The 18,603-nt window shown below is 41.4% G+C and overlaps 2 protein-coding genes across 2 annotated transcripts; both read right to left on the bottom strand.

Annotated features, from left to right (window-relative positions):
* Positions 1 to 4,666: 4,666 nt before the first annotated feature.
* igf3 (insulin-like growth factor 3) lies at positions 4,667 to 8,891 on the bottom strand. The gene is made up of 4 exons (XM_033969884.1): positions 8,859 to 8,891; positions 7,474 to 7,615; positions 5,182 to 5,348; positions 4,667 to 4,864 (listed from the first exon to the last, which is right to left on the bottom strand). Exons 1-4 carry the CDS (start codon positions 8,889 to 8,891, stop codon positions 4,667 to 4,669), a joined length of 540 nt encoding a protein of 179 aa, XP_033825775.1.
* Positions 8,892 to 9,656: 765 nt separating this feature from the next.
* Positions 9,657 to 16,736, bottom strand: si:dkeyp-110g5.4 (uncharacterized protein LOC561637 homolog). The gene is made up of 4 exons (XM_033969912.2): positions 16,624 to 16,736; positions 14,684 to 14,956; positions 14,138 to 14,391; positions 9,657 to 11,022 (listed from the first exon to the last, which is right to left on the bottom strand). Exons 2-4 carry the CDS (start codon positions 14,952 to 14,954, stop codon positions 10,639 to 10,641), a joined length of 909 nt encoding a protein of 302 aa, XP_033825803.1. The 5' UTR covers positions 14,955 to 14,956; positions 16,624 to 16,736; the 3' UTR covers positions 9,657 to 10,638.
* Between the last annotated feature and the right edge of the window lie 1,867 nt (positions 16,737 to 18,603).

Below are 18,603 nucleotides of genomic sequence, written 5' to 3'. Positions count from 1 at the left end.
TCTTTGCTTAGTTAAATCCAGATGCAGCCTTTTTTTTGGCCAGGCATTTATTCATGTTATTCATTTAAACCCTAAAAATGCCTCTTTCCGGCGGTGACAGTACTCGATTGGTTGGTTGTGTTTGTCCAGTGATCCAAAGTTGACTCCAGCTCGAACAGAAGAATGCTGTTTTTGTGTCCTTGGGCAAGACGCTTAAGCTCCTATGAATGTATTATGAATTGTGTGTGTGAATGGCTCCTTGATGTAAAGTATTGTGAGGTCCTTGAAGGTGGAGGAGAGCTCTATAAATGTGACCCTTTACCAAAATGTTGGTATCTGAATATGATGTTCCTTTGCTTATAGCTCGTTCCCACTTATAATGAGACTGGATCAAACATGGGGCCAAAACTCTCACAAGTCTCATTTTAGTCAGGCATTTTAAAGCCCCCTAAGATTATTTAAAGCCTCTGTATCTGATTTTTAACTAGACTTTTAAGTTTTAAACAGTTTGCAGTGGTCCAAAGTTATTCCTCAGTTTCTGCATTCTGAGCATCCTAATTATTCACCATTTCAAGCTGCTGTATATATATATATATATATATATATATATATATATATATATATATATATATAGAGAGAGAGAGAGAGAGATCACTCAGATGAATATACAGACTATAAGTGACTTAAAATATGTCCCATTCTTCATGTCTGATGTGACGTTTGCGTTTATCAGAGGACACTATCAGAATGTGCTGTGAGGGAGGACTTTTAGACCTGATGATAGGTTGATAGATGATAGATATTAGTGTATCATCCACACTCTTTGTTCTGAGGAAATGTGCAGGAAATGGCTGAGACGACCCATGATATTGTCTTCATAAAGATGATTATTGCATTGCTTTTACCATGAGAGTTTTATATTATTTCCAGGGAGATAAACAGTTAACACTAGGTTAAGTTACAGGTCGGATCTGACAGTAAGACCTCACAGTAAGAATGTGGAGTTTTCAAGGCACTTTTTTTCGCAAAAAACCCAGAAAGGACTATAGTTTAATGCATGGAACATTTCAGGGAAAGCAATTGCATCTCCATATAGACAAATACCCACCCCACTGGAAAAAGTTACATAGTGCACCTTCAATATGAATGCTTTAGTTTTATGTAGCTCAAAGTCACTTTACAATTTTGTATATTATTAATTTACTCCACACTTGGTGATAGTAAGCGGAACTGTCAATCTGCACCATCAGCCCTCCAACAACCACCAAAACTCACACACCACATTCATACTAGGCAATGTGGGTGAAATGTCTTGCCTAAGAACACAACAACAGTATGCATAAGAGTCACGGCTTCTCCACTGCAACAGCTGGTATTCACAGCGGTTTCCTGTTTAAGTACTAACCAGGCCTAAACCTGCTTAGCTTTTGGCTAAGGCTTTGACAAGCAGGTATGGCAACAGTTATTCCATTTCAGACAATGTATTCCAAGTAGAGCTTATTTGATCCTGCACAGTGCCCCCGCATGGGGAGGCCAGCCTTGCTCGCCATTCGTCCTGCCCAGTCCACTGGGCTTTCTGAGGGGGCATGTGTGTATGCATTCAGCCTGTACACGTGGGGAGTGCATGCCTGCTGCCTGGTCCTGCAGGTGGAGATAGACTGATAGAGCAGTGAGGCCTTGAGCACTGCCCACACACACCACACACACTGCAGAACAGCAGAGTGTACAAGCGAACAAACCAGGGACAACCCAACAAAATGAGGTATCTACAGATGAAGAGTGTGAATCCTGCACAGATTTTAAATCTATAGCTTGTATTTCAAAACCTCCTAAAAACTAGAAATCACTTGTTTTAGTAACAGTAACAGTAGTTATAGTATTTATTCAGTATTAGTACAGTATAATTTATTATTTACTCATTGTAGGACTGAGGACAAACTGGGCCTGACACATGGGCACAGAGACAGCAGAGCCCTAAACCAAATATGAGTCCAATATAAAAAGGAACTCATATGTCCATATGGGACCCTCACTGATATGAAAAATCTCCCATCAGGCGGTAACCAGATTAATACTGATATTGTAGCCAGGTGCTTCTCAGTGGAGATAGACTTTGGTAACTATGCAGCAGTGTGTCCTGACAAAGTATCTGATCCACAGCTCGAGCGTAAAACACAAAAGGACAGTTACAGTGTGAGTGACATCACAGACACAGACAGCCATATCTTATTAATGGGGCCACAGTGGCTCAGTAGAGCATTCATCCACCAACCCGAAGGGTGGAGGTTTGATTCTAGCCTTCACCATTTTCTATCATTGTTCGAGAATGAGTATTATTGGTGGTGGGAGGTCCATGGTGCAGATTGGCAGCCTCATTTTAGTCAGTCTGTTCCAGGGCAGCTGTGGCTACAATAGTAGCTTACCACCACTGAGTGTGGACAAGCCTGACAAGCAATGACAAGCCTGTAAAGCAGATTACACATGTATGTGCATGTATGCAGCTATTCTACTGAGCCCAATTTAAAGCAGCACTGTGTAAGATTCCTGGTGGTGGGCATGCCGCATGCAGGTTTCCATGGAGGTAGACAGTTAATACTTAACAGGAACATTTTGGATGCAGATAAATCAAATTCATGCATTCTTTAAAATATTTCAAGCAAGACCATCTCCATGGAGACATGGAGGTTGTACCGTTCCCAAGAAAAGTTACAAGTCAGGTCCAAGCCTTGGCCTTTAACACTTTAAATGCATTTACAGTGAAAGTGCACAATAAGCACAATTCATCCAGACAGCTACAGTATGCTCCAGCTGCAGCCCTGAGCATCAAAGGTGATCAAAGGTAGGTGTGTGTGTGTGGGGGGGGGGGGGGGGGGGGGGGGGGGGGGGGGGGGGGGGGGGGGGGGGGGTCACTAGCAACCTGTGTCACTATGTGACACAGGTTGCTTTCTTTGCCTTATCTCTGCTCTGAATCCTGATACTTTGTTGTGAGGTACAGGCCTTCTGGTGTTTCCTCATGGCATGTCAGAGGGCTTTAAAGATGCTTACCTGGTTTTTGCCTTCTGTCATGATCCTGCATTTTCCGTCTCCCTGTGTGCTTTCCCCTCCCTCATCTGTCTGAGCCTGGAGTTGGGCGGAGTTCCTGGCTCCTCCCGCGCGCACCTGGAGCGCATCAGGGCAATTACCTCCACCTGCTGCGGAGCGTAAGTGGAGCCAGGACTAGACATTCGGCGCAAGATCGTTGTCGTTCCTGCGTTTCTACATCCTGTTTCGGTGCTGGATCCTACGTGTGTCTTCACCCTGCTTGCTGGACCGTCCCTGCTCCGACCCTGCTTCTACCCTGCTTCCCAGCCCTGGTACTGTCTTGGCTTATCTCTGCACTCCACGTTACTGAACCCTGGTTTGCAATCTGCTCCCTGCCCTGGTGCTACCTGCATCGTTGTCTCCGCTGCACTCTATGCTCCGCTCCTGGATCCTGGCCCGCACCTGGCTTCCTGCTCTCCACCAGATCAACCCTCGGTTCTGTATTTTGTGTCACAAACTGTAAATAAACACTGTAAATCTGCCCGAGTCTGCACTCTTTGGTCCGCTACATCCACCATTACGACACCTTCTTAAAAGTGTAAAAAACACAACTAGTTCATTTTAAACGGTTTGCAGTGGCCCAAAGTTATTCCTCACTTGTAAGCTGACAAGCTGTACAAAACATCTGTACAAAAGGTAAAAAGAAAAAATAAAAGCAACAACTTAAGGTTATTTTAGAGTATTGAAGAGTAAAGCAATTCAATTGAGGCTAAAATAGCTACCACTAAATGACATCACAAGGTGGAACAGAGCATTTTGAACTTTGGGCATGCGAACAGCCTAATAATGCAGAATTACTCATGTGTGAATAAACAAAACATAACTCCTGATGTGTTTGAGCAGGTAACAACATTATAACATGACTAAAAGCTCACATAAGTCATTTTTACATAATATAGGACCTTTAAGAAAAAGACTGATGAGGATGCTGTTATTTGGTTGGTGCAGTGCCTTCCCACAGCCCCTTCACTGGGACACAGTTCAAGGACCAATGAGATTTAACCTTCACATCGGAGTTGCTTTTATTTTACAACACACTTAAAATACACCTTGAAAATGAAATAATGAAATAAATAATTTGCATTGAAATAACATTTAACTTAGAACAAAGATATAAAAGTGTATGGCATGAAAACATGGGCTTACATTTGTTCCACACATTGGCACACAGGGTCATGGACATCCAGCATCTCTCTGCACTGTTCACAACAGGTCACCATTTAGATCTTCACATATGTACCTCCAGAGCAGGAACAGGGAGGGCAGGGGGTCAGGAGGCCGGGCTAGAGTCCCAGACTGAAGCAGCTCTAAGCAGAGAGCTGTGACACTAACACCTGGCGTGCATCGTGGTCCAACAGGTTCAAGTGTTTTCACATGACTTTCATTCAGAAACAGAATAGAAAATGTGCTCCTTAAGGCCACAAGTACACCAGTGCAGAGTCCCCAGTGCCATCCTACCTGGGGCTGTCAGTCTCTGTTCTACAGTAGCTCCATCAAAGCCTAGTTCCTTAGTCTTTATACAAAGCACATACTCTCAGTGTTCAGTGCAACAAATCCTTTTGTAGTCCCTCGGGGTGAAGGGGCCAGTGCGGGCCCCTCAGCAGTGTCATGAATTTGTGGAGCTACTGGGATCCGCAGATGGATAGCCCGTGGAGCCCCTCATTCTAGTCCTTCTGTGAGGAGTTGTCAGGGGCCTGTGCTCTGAGGGCTTTGAGCTCTTTCTGTAGGCATCTCTGTGCGGGCTCCCAGGGACCCCCAACCTCTCCACCAGCTTTTTCTGGAACAGGGCCTGGAACTGCTGCTCCTGAAATACAGAGAAGGCTTGTCTGACACCAGTGGCACAGAAGCAAGAAACAGGAATCCTGCCTGAAACATGCCAAAAAAGACCCAAAACCTGACCCAAAACGTGACTAAACCCAGACTACACGGGACTAAACCTGGATTACATGGGATTAAGCACTCACACTCTTATGGAGGAGTTCCTGTAGCCATCACTATGCTGCCAGTGGTTGTCATTTTTAGGACACACATATAAAGTATGCACTAACCTCACATGGAAAAGGTCAACAAGACCCCCATGCAGACATAATGACTGAGGCCTGTGTGGCCCTTGGTTCTTACCGCTGTGGGTGCCTGTGTGCTGCTGCTGGTGGTGGTGGTGGAGAGGTCCTTGGCTTTGGCACAGTACTTCTCTAAGTGATGCAGGTCACAGCCGGGGCCCAGGCAGCACTGGTCTACTATGCCTCTGCCCCGGGGCCGTGGGCCGTACCCAGACCAGCCACGCTTCCCTGCACACAAGAGAGCCACAAGGTTAGGCCAGTTTGGTGACTACCAATAAAAAAAGAGTTCAAATTAGCGTACTCTGGCACATTCATATTGATTAAAGTTGATTAAAGGGCCTATATTACACTCATTTCTGATTTATGTAATAATTTTGTTCCCTCAACCAAAACACACCTGGAGTTGTTTGTTTTTTTTCATTCAAATATGTAACACACAGACTGTTTAGGCCGAGTTCTCTCAAACAGAAAACACCTGGTTCCACCTTGTGATGTCATGTGTTAATACAGAAGTGCTCCATTGTGTTTTTAAATTCCACACACCTTCACTCGAATCATTTAGATCATTTCAGACTTGGAATGGCCAATTTCTACTAAACTAAAGGTAAAAGGAGCTGTTAACGTGAAAATGAATGCCTCATGACATCACAAGGTGGAACAGAGCATTTTGAGCTTTGGAGATGTAGACAGACTAATAATAAAGGATAACATGTGTGAATGAAGCAAAACAACTTTTTTGAGGAGGAAACATTATAATATGGCTTAAAACTCACAATTAAAATAATCCAACCATAGAGAGAGAGTCTAATCTGAGCATGGAGGGAGAATGGAGCTATGACATAGTGCAGGGACAGACTTTTTTTTTTATTTGTGTAGATTTTATAAAGTCTTACTTTATAAAATCTTACTATCTTCTACTAACTACTATTTGCCATTGGGGTCCAGTTTAGTTTCTCTGCTGGCAGACAATGTAACCTTTGTGGTGGTGTCAAATTACCAGTTTAGACCTGGTACTGGGAAAGCCAAATCTTTTCTATGGTGGCACTTTGTGTGAAAGGTTTGAGACCTTCTGGTCTAAGCAAAGCAACATCTCCTTGGAGACAAGCAGGTGGTAGATCCCACTGCCAGAAAGTTACATATTATTGATTTATATTAAAAGTCAGATACAGATTTGATGAAGAGTTAAATGTAGGTTCAAACTCTACACTCGCCCAGTGCAAATGAACTTTTGAATAGTCATTGTTCCTCTGTGTGCAGTTTGGGCAGATAAAGTTTGTTTTCACTCTATCTGAGCGAGGCTGCCCCAACCCTGGAGGTGATAGCAGCTCTATGGCCTTGGCCTGTCATAGAGAGGAAACCAGGGGAAGGGCTGTCTACTCTGTACTGCACCAGAATGCAGAGGGTCAGAGGAGCAGAGAAGCAGAGGAGGCAGAGGAAGAATGTCAGATGGAGCAGAGGGTCAGATGGAACAGAGGTAGCAGAGGAGAGGCACAGATGGAGATAATACAAAGGAGAAGATCACATGGAACAGCGGACGGAGAAGAGAGGGTCAGATGGATCAAAGGAGAGGGTCGGAGGAATAGAGGCACGGAGGATGCAGAAGGGAGGGTCAAATGGAGCAGAGGATGCAGAGGAGAGGGTCAGATGGAGCAGAAGATGCAGAGGAAAGGGTCAGATGGAGCAGAGGAGGAACTCCCCAACCCAATTTTAAAATAAGTAAAATATAGAACGCTTGTTGGTTCAGATTCATTATTTATTTTGGCTAATGGAAAAACAAATACATTCACTTTCACTAATGCTTCACTAATGTCTATATCCCCAAAGCTCAAAATACTCTGTTCCATGTTGTGATGTCATGTAGTGGTAGTTTTTAAGTCAACAGCTACATTTTACCTTTAGTTCAGTAGCGATTGGCAATTCCAAAGCTCAAATTATCCAAATGATTCTAGTGAAGGTGTGTGGATTTTAAAAACTCCTGTATTATCACATGACATCACAAGGCGGAAGAGAGTGTTTTCTGTTTAGAGAAGAACTCGGCCTAAATATGGAGGGTTTATGTGTTAAATGCATAAATGAAGCAAAACACAACTCCAGGTCTGTTTGTGATGAGGAAGCAACATCATAACAGATCAGAAAATAGCATATGTGGGCCATTTAAGTATTGACTTTGAGCAGGCAGGTTAATGCGCCCTGGCTGAGAGAGTGAGATATCTGCTGTTGTTTCTGTGGCTGTGGCCCTGAGCTGATGTACTCCTCATGTAAACACAGGCTACAGTAACCTGATAGAATCAGTATCGCTCAGTCCCATTCCTAACCCACACTTATGTAACCATGCAGGGGCCGAAACACTTGCCTAAGTAGATGCCACGGTCCCCACACACGAAGATCAGGTCCCCTAGGAGCTCGGAGCCACAGCGTAGGCGGGCTCCATCGGCACACAGGGGGCCCAGGCTGATAGAGCAGTGCAGCACGCAGAGCCATTTTTGTATCCATCCCTTAAATAATGCACAACATCTGTTATGCTTCCAATTACATTCACTTCAAATTATAAATCAGATGTTATGTCCTGAAAATAACTGTTCAAGTTACTCTTACTTGAGTAGTTCTTTCCCCAAAGACGTTTTACTCTTACTGGAATAATTTATTGGACTGCTACTTTGTACTTCTACTTGAATAATATTATTTAGAAGTAACATTACTCTTAAGTACATTACTCTTAAGCTATTCTACCCACCTGTTAACACCCATTTGTTAACAGGACTAAATTTGATCTTTCCTAAACGTTTCCTGAGTTTTATCATAACTATAAAGATCTTGTGGTAAACGTTGTGTTTTATGTATGAAATGTACATTCTGTTAGTAAATTGGAGTATGTCTAATCTTCATTGTGGTATTATAATCAGGAACGAGTATTGCGTCAACCTAATGAGGTGATTTGGGATTTAATCAGTAAAATTACATTACAAATACATTTTACCTTTTATAAAGAAGAACATATCAAAAAACAATAATAAATTGTATCAGCATTCTACTCAAAATACTCTGATCTCTGAAGGGCCGAGCACTCTAAATGAATAAACCTACGTATACTTAAAAATTATTTTACATCATTATTACATACATTTTTAAACAGAGGTGGGTAGTAATCAGTTACATTTACTCAAGTAACTTTTTTAAGAAATTGCACTTTTCAGTCCTTTTCTAGCAGTATAGTTTAACTCTACTTGAGTAATAGTTTAAATTAAAGTAACAGCACTCTTACTTGAGAGCAAGTCTACAAGTGACAAAAGCTTTATGATGCCAATATGAAATGATATGAACATTTGTTTCTTGTACCGTTGCCTCAGATATGATTGTTTGTCAAATCTTTGTGTCTATTTTGTGTAAGATTTTGTGCATTATTTAATGTATTGAAATTAAATGACTCTTACTTGAGTAGAAGTTTTTCCAAACTCTTTTCTCTTTCCCAAGTAATTTCTTTGACCACTGCTTTGCACTTCTTAAGTAATATTATTTTGTACTTGTTGTTGTAGTAGTAGTAGTATTTTGTACTATTTTGAAGTAACATTACTCTTACTTGAGTACAAATTTTGGCTTCTACACTCACCTGTGTTAATTGTGATTTATTCCCAAACTATACTAGTACTAGTATCAGCTGTTGCATAAATGACATTTATGTTCAATAAGAAAACTAAACATAAGTTAGTTTAGAGGGCCAGGTCCAGGCCAGGGACTTACCTGAGTGTGCGCTGAGGGTGAGCGGCGTGCCATCACCATTCTGTGTGATTGCCTGGCTGTGAGCAAGGTGCCACTTATACGGGCTGACAGCACCCAAGGGTGGGGGTGGGAGGGGGTGGGTGTACTCCCGTTATCTCTGTATCCTCCTGAAGTACAGACACTAGCATTTGTGTTTGGGATAGAGCACTCACTGATAACAGAAAAACACCCACTGCAAGCACTGGCACAGCGCCCTCTAGTGGTACACCAGCTTGTACCTGTCAACTCTTTTCTAACCTTGGGGTCCAGGGTGACAGCAAATGCCAATGCTTATTATAGTTGTCACAACAACTGACATATAAAGACTGCAGATTTGCCTCACATGATCTGTACATCGAAACAACTTTACATCAGGGTTAGAAAATCACAATTACAAAACACAGTTATAGCCTAAGACTCAATGGTCTGATTCAGACAACTATTTTCAGTTAAGGGTTGTCAAAAATACTGAAACGGAGATGCTAATCGATACTACAACTAGTACAGAAACTAGACACTCATTTGAGCAGATATCGATACTAAAAAGGCCACATTCACAGGACAGTAATGAACCTTTCCAGAATAGTTTCACAAAAATCTTGAGCTGTCAGAACAAGTATAAGACACAAAGACTAATCCCTGGACCACTATGAACCTAGTGGGTTTTTTGTTTTTTTTTTTACCATTATTGTGATATTGGAATCAGTACTGAATATCAAGTTTATTCCTTAGTCTGAGACCAAGTCGAGTCTGAAATTTTAGTATTGTGACAAGAGTATTGAAGTCATCCAAAATAAAGAGGTTTATTGTGAAAAAGGACCCAGTATTTTGTGTGCTTTACAATAATATATTACCTATTTTCTATAAAATCTGAATGTAATTATCTGTTCAAACAAAGCTTTTGTCAAACATACACTTTCTTTCAATGAGTAGACGAGCAAAGGAAAGAGATAACCAAATAATTAAAGCCAAATTTTTTAAACACAAGTTCTCTATGGAGCTCACCTCCAGGAAAAGTTACATGGAGTCTACCTACCTAATCTATGGAGAAGCAAGCAGTTTCACAGCATTTTTTTTTCTTTTTAAACACAAACTAAAGTGACAAAGATCAGATGTAGGAGTGATATTGTATTCAAAATAATTGGCAGATTATTTTTATTCAGTTAGGTTATACAGGTATAAATAATCTGGGCTCAATAGTCTTCCAACTTCCAAGTCTGTGTCGATTCTGGAGGTACATTTCTCATTCATTTTTCCATACTTTTTGAAAAATTCAAATATTAAGAGGTCAAAGGCATCGCAGAGGCTAACCAGCTATGTGCTAACTAATATCACTCAAGGAATAATAATTTGTACATAAGATAGTACACCAGACTATTCAGGATGACCACATGGGCCACCAATACTAATATCAAATACTAGTACTGATCCAGCTAAATTTGTAAGATCGAGTATTGGTATCACTATCCTGGTAGGGCCTTTAATTTACTGACTGATGCAGGACCACATCTCATAATGTTCTTGCAGGATAAATAACAGTTACAAAACACAACTGAACCAATTTTGTAATAAATTAACCATTTTGTGAGAGAAAATGCCATTTTCAATCCCTACACTGAGTATTTACTGATATCAACTGCTACCAAAACCATAGTTTCGATATACTGGATCAGTGCACCCTACTTTTTTGCTCAACATGTTTCCACAAACCAAGTCAGAATTAGAAAAACATGACAACCTATAATATGCACTGGCCCTTTGTTCACTGAGAGTCCAATTTGGACTTTATCACAGCGATCCTCTCTCTGCTCGCCAACTCATCAAAGTCAATGTTCATCTTTGAGCCCGAGCTGTGAAGGGCCAAAAGCGCGGAGCTCTCAGTGTGGCTGTGCTGATCGCTGTAAGGGGCCAGGGCCAGGCCCAGGCGCTGATCACTGGATTCCTCTGGTGGCTCCTGGTCCTTGCTGCCTCCGTCGCTGCAACCAGCCCACACACTGTCACTGTGGCATTGAGTGGCCACCGCACTGGACCCCTGGCTCTGAGTCGCCCTTTGCTGGCTTCCTGAGGGTTTGGGTTGAGACTTATTTGTGCCCTCACATAGAGAGTCCTGCCTCCTCTTGAGCTTATTGTGGATGACTGGCGCCACCTAAAGACACAAAATCAACTTACACAAAGCTCTTACAACACTTGATAATGTAAAACACACAGAGCATGATCATAGGAGTATACCTAGAAGCTGGTTGGACATAGGAGGTATTCCATGAGGCGAGCTAAAGCCAGGCTTATTTCCAGGCTCAACAAATCCGTTTCACAAAAGTGGCTAACCAGAGTTGGCACCGAGTTGCTGTAGTAACAAGTACCTGGGTGCAAACCTGGTCAGGACCAAGCTAAGCTGGGAAGATTTTTTTTAGCTTTGTCTCCAAGAATGTCAAAAGAAACATTTTAATCCAATGTTTCAGCACATGCACACCTCATCATCTGTGTTTAATCCATTTATCTCTGTCTGCATAAAGTTTAAAATTGACTTCATGTAACTTTATTCCCTGCAACTAGGCTATGCACTACGCAGCCAGCCTCCTCTCTGCCTGTGGAGTGACCAGAAGGAGAGGAGAAAGCGAACAGTAGACTTGTCACAAAAACACTCTTTAAAGCACCATATATCACTACAGAGAATTTTTGCGATAAACTATAACATTAAAAGCACTTTATGCCAGTGACACAGCACAGGATAATCCCAGTAAAAAAAATTTAAATAGTCAATAAATTGCCTGAACTTCAGCAAATTAATAGCAGAATTAACTAATAATAAACAACTGAAGTTATTTATTCTACCCTCTACTGCTCAAGTTTTATCGCATTACATAAAAATGGCAAATGTCTCCCCTCTTCTGCAAAGAAATTATACATGTCATTAATATTAAGCTCCAATAGTATTGAGATCACCCCAAATAAGCTTTCAGATTTTGGAATGATAAGTCTGCAATGGAAATGTATTTGTATTCATGTTGTGAAGAAAATATTCTTATCATATGTCTTTGTGTAAATCGCATTTGATCTGTGTCAGGCCAGAAATTAAGATGTGAGGTAGGCATTGTGTTTTTTCCTGTCTTCAAGTGTAAACAAATATTAATACATGACTGAACCCTGTTCAGTGACCCTGCTTTTGTAATGCATGATATTTGTCGTTCTGGTACTCAGAGCTCACCGGAAGGGTGCCCGTCGGTAACCAGGGCAAGGCTAAACCCTTTCCATATCTGTTGTAATAAGTACTCACCAGGCTTCACAAATGGATAATTATTCATCAAAATATATTATTTTTCCACAACAAGTCGCAATTATCGTGGCAGGCTTGGCGAACAAGAGAGGTGGAGGGAGTCACTTCTTTGCCCTCACTCCTCAGATCAGAATGAACAGAAAAGTTCTACATACCATATCAAACTATTGCCTGTGCACTAGGGCTGGGTGATATGGTGAGATTGAATCGAAAACTTGGATCAATCTCACTTTTCAATTCAATCTTCTACCATCTGAAAACACAGACTTCAGGCATAAACAGCAAGGTGGCAAGATCAGCACGGTTTTTCATTTTGTGTTGATAGGACAAATAATTCCAGAGAAATATACATTTAAAGTTTGGAATGAGTTTGTACTATAGCACAGCCCTACCGTGCACACTCTGCCTCCTCTCTCATTTAGTCAGATCATAAAAAACATCACAACTGATGCACATTTTGAGCCTCTCGATTTGAGGTTTAAACTGGAGACGGGGCTGGTTAAACTGGAGACGGGGCTGGTTAAACTGGAGACGGGGCTGGTTAAACTGGAGACGGGGCTGGTTAAACTGGAGACGGGGCTGGTTAAACTGGAGACGGGGCTGGATAAACTGGAGACGGGGCTGGATAAACTGGAGACGGGGCTGGATAAACTGGAGACGGGGCTGGATAAACTGGAGACGGGGCTGGATAAACTGGAGACGGGGCTGGTTTCAGCTCAGCATTTCAGGATAAGCCTGGACTTGTTAAGCCACTTTGATGGAATACCCCATAGCCAGGTTTTACTTCAGTGAGCTGGCTTCTCAAGGCCTGAACTTCAATGTTGTAAAGCTCTGAAGAGCAGTGTGTTAGAGTGCCCCCTCTGGTGACCTCCGTGCCCTTGAGCATGGGTGAGTTAAAGCTCCGTCTGCACGCTTGTGTTTGCAAGTGATTACATGCATATAACCACTGTGCACACACTCAGATCAGATCTGCCTATCTTTGAACAAGTCTTTCTGCATTTATTATTGATCAGTGCTATAGTGTAAGTCCTAACTCGGGCTCTTAAAGATGGGGCATTATACTTCTTCCACAGGGGTGTCAAACATATTTTCATCGAAGGCCACATCAGCAAAATGGCTGCTCTCAAAGGGCCAGATATAAAATAAATCTAACTACTTTTTTAACTTGGTAATTAACTGTTTCTGTATTTATTACTTATTCAAGTTACAGTTATTGTATATGTATTTGTCTAGATGTAAACTAGGCACAGGATAAATTAAAAGGTATGATGATGTGGAGGGCCACATTTGGCCTCCGGGCTTTGAGTTTGACATACTTGGATCACCAAGATACCTTTTACAGTTGCAAAGTTGCTATATTCACTGAAAACAACATATTAAATGTTTAATAGGTTTTAGTTTCACTTTTGATGCTCTCAACCTCCCTTCACTCTCCATGCCAAGTCATTCTCCCTTTCACACAGACATCATAACACAGTCAGAGTGTATCCCACTAATGAGGGTACTGCATATCGCATCAGGTTTGTGAAGTCGTTGTGTACAGTTTTGCATCTTGCTTTCATACATTTATGGAGAATTGTTATGTGGGAGCATGGATGACGTAGACTTGTGAACAGCATCATACTGCTAATCGTTAGGGGAGTTCAAGTAGTGCACAAGAGGGCTCTCTAAATTACTCAAACATGCATGGACGACATCTAAAAGCTATTCAGACATGTTTTTGATAAATCTTGCAAAATATCCACTTCTTTAACCTGCTCTACATCGGGTTAGCTCTGCTACATCTGTTACTCACGTGATTCAACCATGCTGAAAATGAGCCACCTTCGTAATAGAGGAAATCCAGGGTTTGAGCTTGACTAACCCATCTTAACCACACAACTCACTTTGTAATACACCTCTCAAGACTGACCAGCCATTATGACATTAGTGTGCACATGTAACCACGGAAAAGAGGCGTGTGTACAGGTGAGTGTGTCGAACTCACCTGGCCCGTGACAGTACTGCAGGCTCCAGCAGAGCTATGAGGTCTGGCTATCCGTTTCTTGGCTTTTTTCACAGACAGGTAAACTCGACCCTGGTGAATGATGACCGCGTCCTGTTCAGTGTCAGGCAGTGCCCCCAGAGGGACTGTGGGGGCACTGCAGAGCCGTGTGTTTGGAATCATTGGGAGAGTCTCCTTCAGGACCTTGTATGCTGTAGAGTGAGCAGTCACAAAGGTCATCTTACACTGGCCATAACCTAGGAGAGACATGGAAAATTGGAATATGAAATATGAATGGGAGCTTTGGTGGTTTTCAGATTGTAGAATGTGATAATGTCCTAGTCGCAGATGGGGGCAAGAGCCAGTTTTTCCTATTCACAAATGCTTAACTTTTGAACTGTTCATTTCTATCGGTGACTCGACCCTATAACTCACTGAATTACAACAGAAAATCTGCATTTGAACAATATTTATTTTAGTTGCCTCCATCTGTAGTAAATAGCCTTATAGAATGTTGTGATGTCATCTGAAACCCAGCAATAGACCCACCTTTAGTTAAGCTGGGGCAGGCCTGGCGGTTGCCGAGCATACTCAACACCTGCTGCCTGGCCCCATCTTTGCCCTGGGGCAGGTCCTTCTGGCCTTTCCTTTGGAAGAGTGCGGGACTGATCCACATACAGAGAGGGGAGTCTGGGAGGGAGTCCAGCCCTGCAGACAGGCCCATCTTACGGCGCACGGAGCTGGAGAGAGCGAGCAGAGGCACGCTCTTCACCTCAGCCTCAGGTGGGATATAGACCTCCAGACCCTGCAGCAACTCCATACCTATAGGTAAAACCTTTTTTTCAGTTTTTTGGCCAGTTCTGTCTCTTCACATACAAGCTTTTTTTTGTGAAAACAAGAAAATTGTCCATTCTGCATCAAAACATATTTTAATATTTAATCAACCTGCAGCCACAGAGTTATATTGGACATTATAACGTCAAAGGCTGTTTTCTCAAATGCATTTTCCCCCCATAGGGACATAACAATCACTTCTTAAAGCAGAACTTACATGCATCAAAGTTTACAATGTTGTACTTGATAAAATTTTGACAAATCATCCAGAACCATTTTTTGATATCTAATTTCAAGTCTAATTTATTGAAGATATACAAAATCCCCTCTGTGTATTTTTTAGTATCTAATATGACAAACAAAATGAAGCAATAAATTTAAACCACAATAGGCCTCTTTTCATGTTTCTGCTTAAATGTCCCAAAATGGGTCATTTTTACTCACAAAACGCCTTATTATGAAAACATTACATAATGAAACACTTGTTATACATGTTTTTTTCTAACATTTTTGTAAGTACACTACAGAAGAAGTTTCAAAGTGATATTTCTAAACTTAAGATTTTTCCTATTCCGCTGCAGTATCGCACCTTAAATCATGTTGTTGAGCCAATAATAAAGATTGACACCATGGGGACATGATTTTTGTCCCTATAAAAGAGATAAGTGTGAGCGTGTCGTCTTAGTCCCCTCAGTATGTTAAATACTTGGTGCACACATACTGCACACATATTGCTGGAAACAGGTACTTTACTGAGATTTATTCTGTTTATATTCTGCATTGTTACTTTTACTGTACATAATAAGAAACGATGTGTTACATTAGAGTCTATTTTTAGTTTATTTTTAAATTATTTTAAGCTATTATCTTGTTTTATTGCATGTTACCATTTTCCTGCTGTTCCTGAACTGTGCGGTGCAATACTGGAATTTCCCCATTGTGGGACTAATAAAGGCATATCTTATCTTATCTTATCTTATCTTATCTGGTCTGTGGATGTGCAAGAGCAAAGCCGGACTCAGTTTCAGTCTGTGCTGCAGCTGAATTCTAATTCAATCCAAATCACGAACACGTGGTCGGTTTCAAAATGTGGTCGTTTCGCTTTCACTCCACAATCCCCAAAACTAAAATGCAACTGACCAGGAGTTATTTATTCAAGTAGTCTGCACTGCACTGAGGTTTTGCACTGTTGTTCTGCCCATGTGCATTTTGTGTTGGTAAATCAAAGTTTGTTTCATATTTACAAATAAATGCTCTTATTTTTTAATCCCAGTTTACACTTCCTATTGTTATTCACTGTTTTATACTGTACAATATCACAAGATACTAGTTTCTGAATTTTGTTTACTGAAGTGGAGCAAAGCATCTTGGTCTATGTAGTTTCATCTGTTTTTGGCTGCAATAATGCTTTTAAGAAACGAGCTTCTGGATATATAGTGACAGACCACGATACAGACTTTTAACGATACAATATCATGTCGGTCTTTGCGCCCATAGATTTTAAACTCCACGCAGTGTTACTCTTCCTTACACCGCGTGTGCCCGACGAAAGTCCTGTAACAGTAAGGGAAGAGCCAAAGCACAAGCACGGGTCGCACCTCACAGCACAGACTTTGGCAAGAGTTAAGAAGTTTAAATATCCACAGTCATCTTACCTTAGGACGGAGTGGTACACAGAGAAAAGCGCAATACGGGCGGCTGCGGTGGGGAGAGTTTGAGGAAGCGCGACTGTCCGCCTACACCCACATTTCACAATAAAAGCACGACCATGAGCGTCCGCCCCCTTTCACAATAAAATACTTTGGAGCTGATGTCCTCAACATTTCCTGGAAGTGTGATGGTAACTGAAGGCTCTACAGCACATGTGTCAAACTCAAGGCCCGGGGGCCAAATGTGGCCCTCCACATCATTTTATGTGGCCCTCGACATGATAAATTAAAAGGTATGATGGTCTTAACATGTCATTTTATCAAGAGATATGTTGTTACACAGACATTTTTACATTTATGCATATGAATATGCAATATGACATTGACATTGAATAAGTAATAAATACACAAACAGTTAATTAACAAGTTTAAAAAGTAGCTCCATCTATTTTACATCTGGCCCTTTGAGAGCAGCCATTTTGCTGATGTGGCTTTCGGTGAAAATGTGTTTGACACCCCTGCTCTACAGTGTCTGAAGTTCTGTTACTGAAGTTAAATAATCTGAGCTTTGTTTTAACACAATCTGACCATAAAGAATTTACTTAAATTCAACAGGTGAGCTGATTTGGGCTGTTAAACAAGTCCCTCTCACATAACATTACAGTTGTGAGCTATTGTGAGATTTTTTGTTAGTCCCGCTCACCTTTTTGTTGAAAATCAAGCATTTAAATAGGACCACGAATGCTCATATTGATCACAGGCTCCTGAAAATTTGTTGTGTAAAGCCATTTTGTATTTTTTTTTTCTTGAATAGACTGTTTAAAACACATCAGTAAACTCAGGCTGTTTGCTGATGTGTGCATTGTGTCACCATGGTAACTGCTGAACACCCCCAGCGTGCCAAGTATGCCAAGTATCAATAAAAGAAGATCATGATGCTCCAGCCCCTTTCACAATAAAATCACAATTGCTCCCCATTTTGGAATCAAAATTTTTTCCTCCACACACCAAAAATAAATGTGCATTAGTGGGTTGAGGGCCAATCCTAATGGCAGTTTGTACATAAAAACATTCTTCTGAAATGTATCATTAAATTGACTTTAAATATTAAGAAATAGACAAACACGGCTGGACAGAATTGAATTAAAATAGATTATTCTTTTAAAACCTCAGAGCCTCTTTGCAGGCCAAATTGGAGCTCCAGTAGGGACAAGTTTGGCCTGCTGGCTCCACTTTAGATATCCCTGGTTTAAAAGTAGCCAAAAAGTTACTAGACATTACAGCTACCATCCGTAGTTAGATTACAGTTAGTTATATACAGTTATAGTTGCATTGTTATATCTCTGCTACATGTCTGCCCCCTGAACTCTTACTGATATTTCCTCCATGGTTTCCTTCCCTTGCCTCCTCTGAGCTTTGCAACACCACTTAAAATGGCATATTTGGTTGACAGCTGAAAGTAGAGGAACAAGGAGAGGAGGAGAGGGAAGGAAGAAAGGAGAGAACTGAGATGTGGCCCAGACCTTAAGTGGGGGCTGACCATCAGTTGCATCATCAAGAAGGCCCAGCAGAGGATTTGCAATGAAAGCTAGAAATTTAAATATTCATTTTGAAGTCAGAATACAAAAAGAAAGTAATTGAGAAAAGGTCGTTATAAAAGGTTACATAAACTTTAGTCTGTAAGCAGCGTAAACTGTAATGAAGTGGACTAAGTGAGTGATGTCACCCGTAGTGTTTGGGTCTAGCCAAATGAAGCTCATTGAGGCAGGGGGCTGAGCTGAGTTCCTTATTTGGAATTCTAACCATGAGTATCATAGCAACCAAAGAGCCAAGCCGGAGCGAGGTAATGTCCCTTCCACCCACACTCTCTCTTCAAGGTTGTGTGTGTGTAATGTATAGAGCTGAACATAATGTTGCTCTCATAAGCGATTTACCTTTTAATTTTGCAGGTATGGCAGGTTTTGTGTGTACTGTATTGGAGAGTAC

This window comes from Periophthalmus magnuspinnatus, chromosome 7 (assembly GCF_009829125.3).
Source record: "Periophthalmus magnuspinnatus isolate fPerMag1 chromosome 7, fPerMag1.2.pri, whole genome shotgun sequence".
NCBI classification, from domain to species: domain Eukaryota; kingdom Metazoa; phylum Chordata; class Actinopteri; order Gobiiformes; family Gobiidae; genus Periophthalmus; species Periophthalmus magnuspinnatus.
This window is presented reverse-complemented; position numbering and strand designations above follow the sequence as displayed.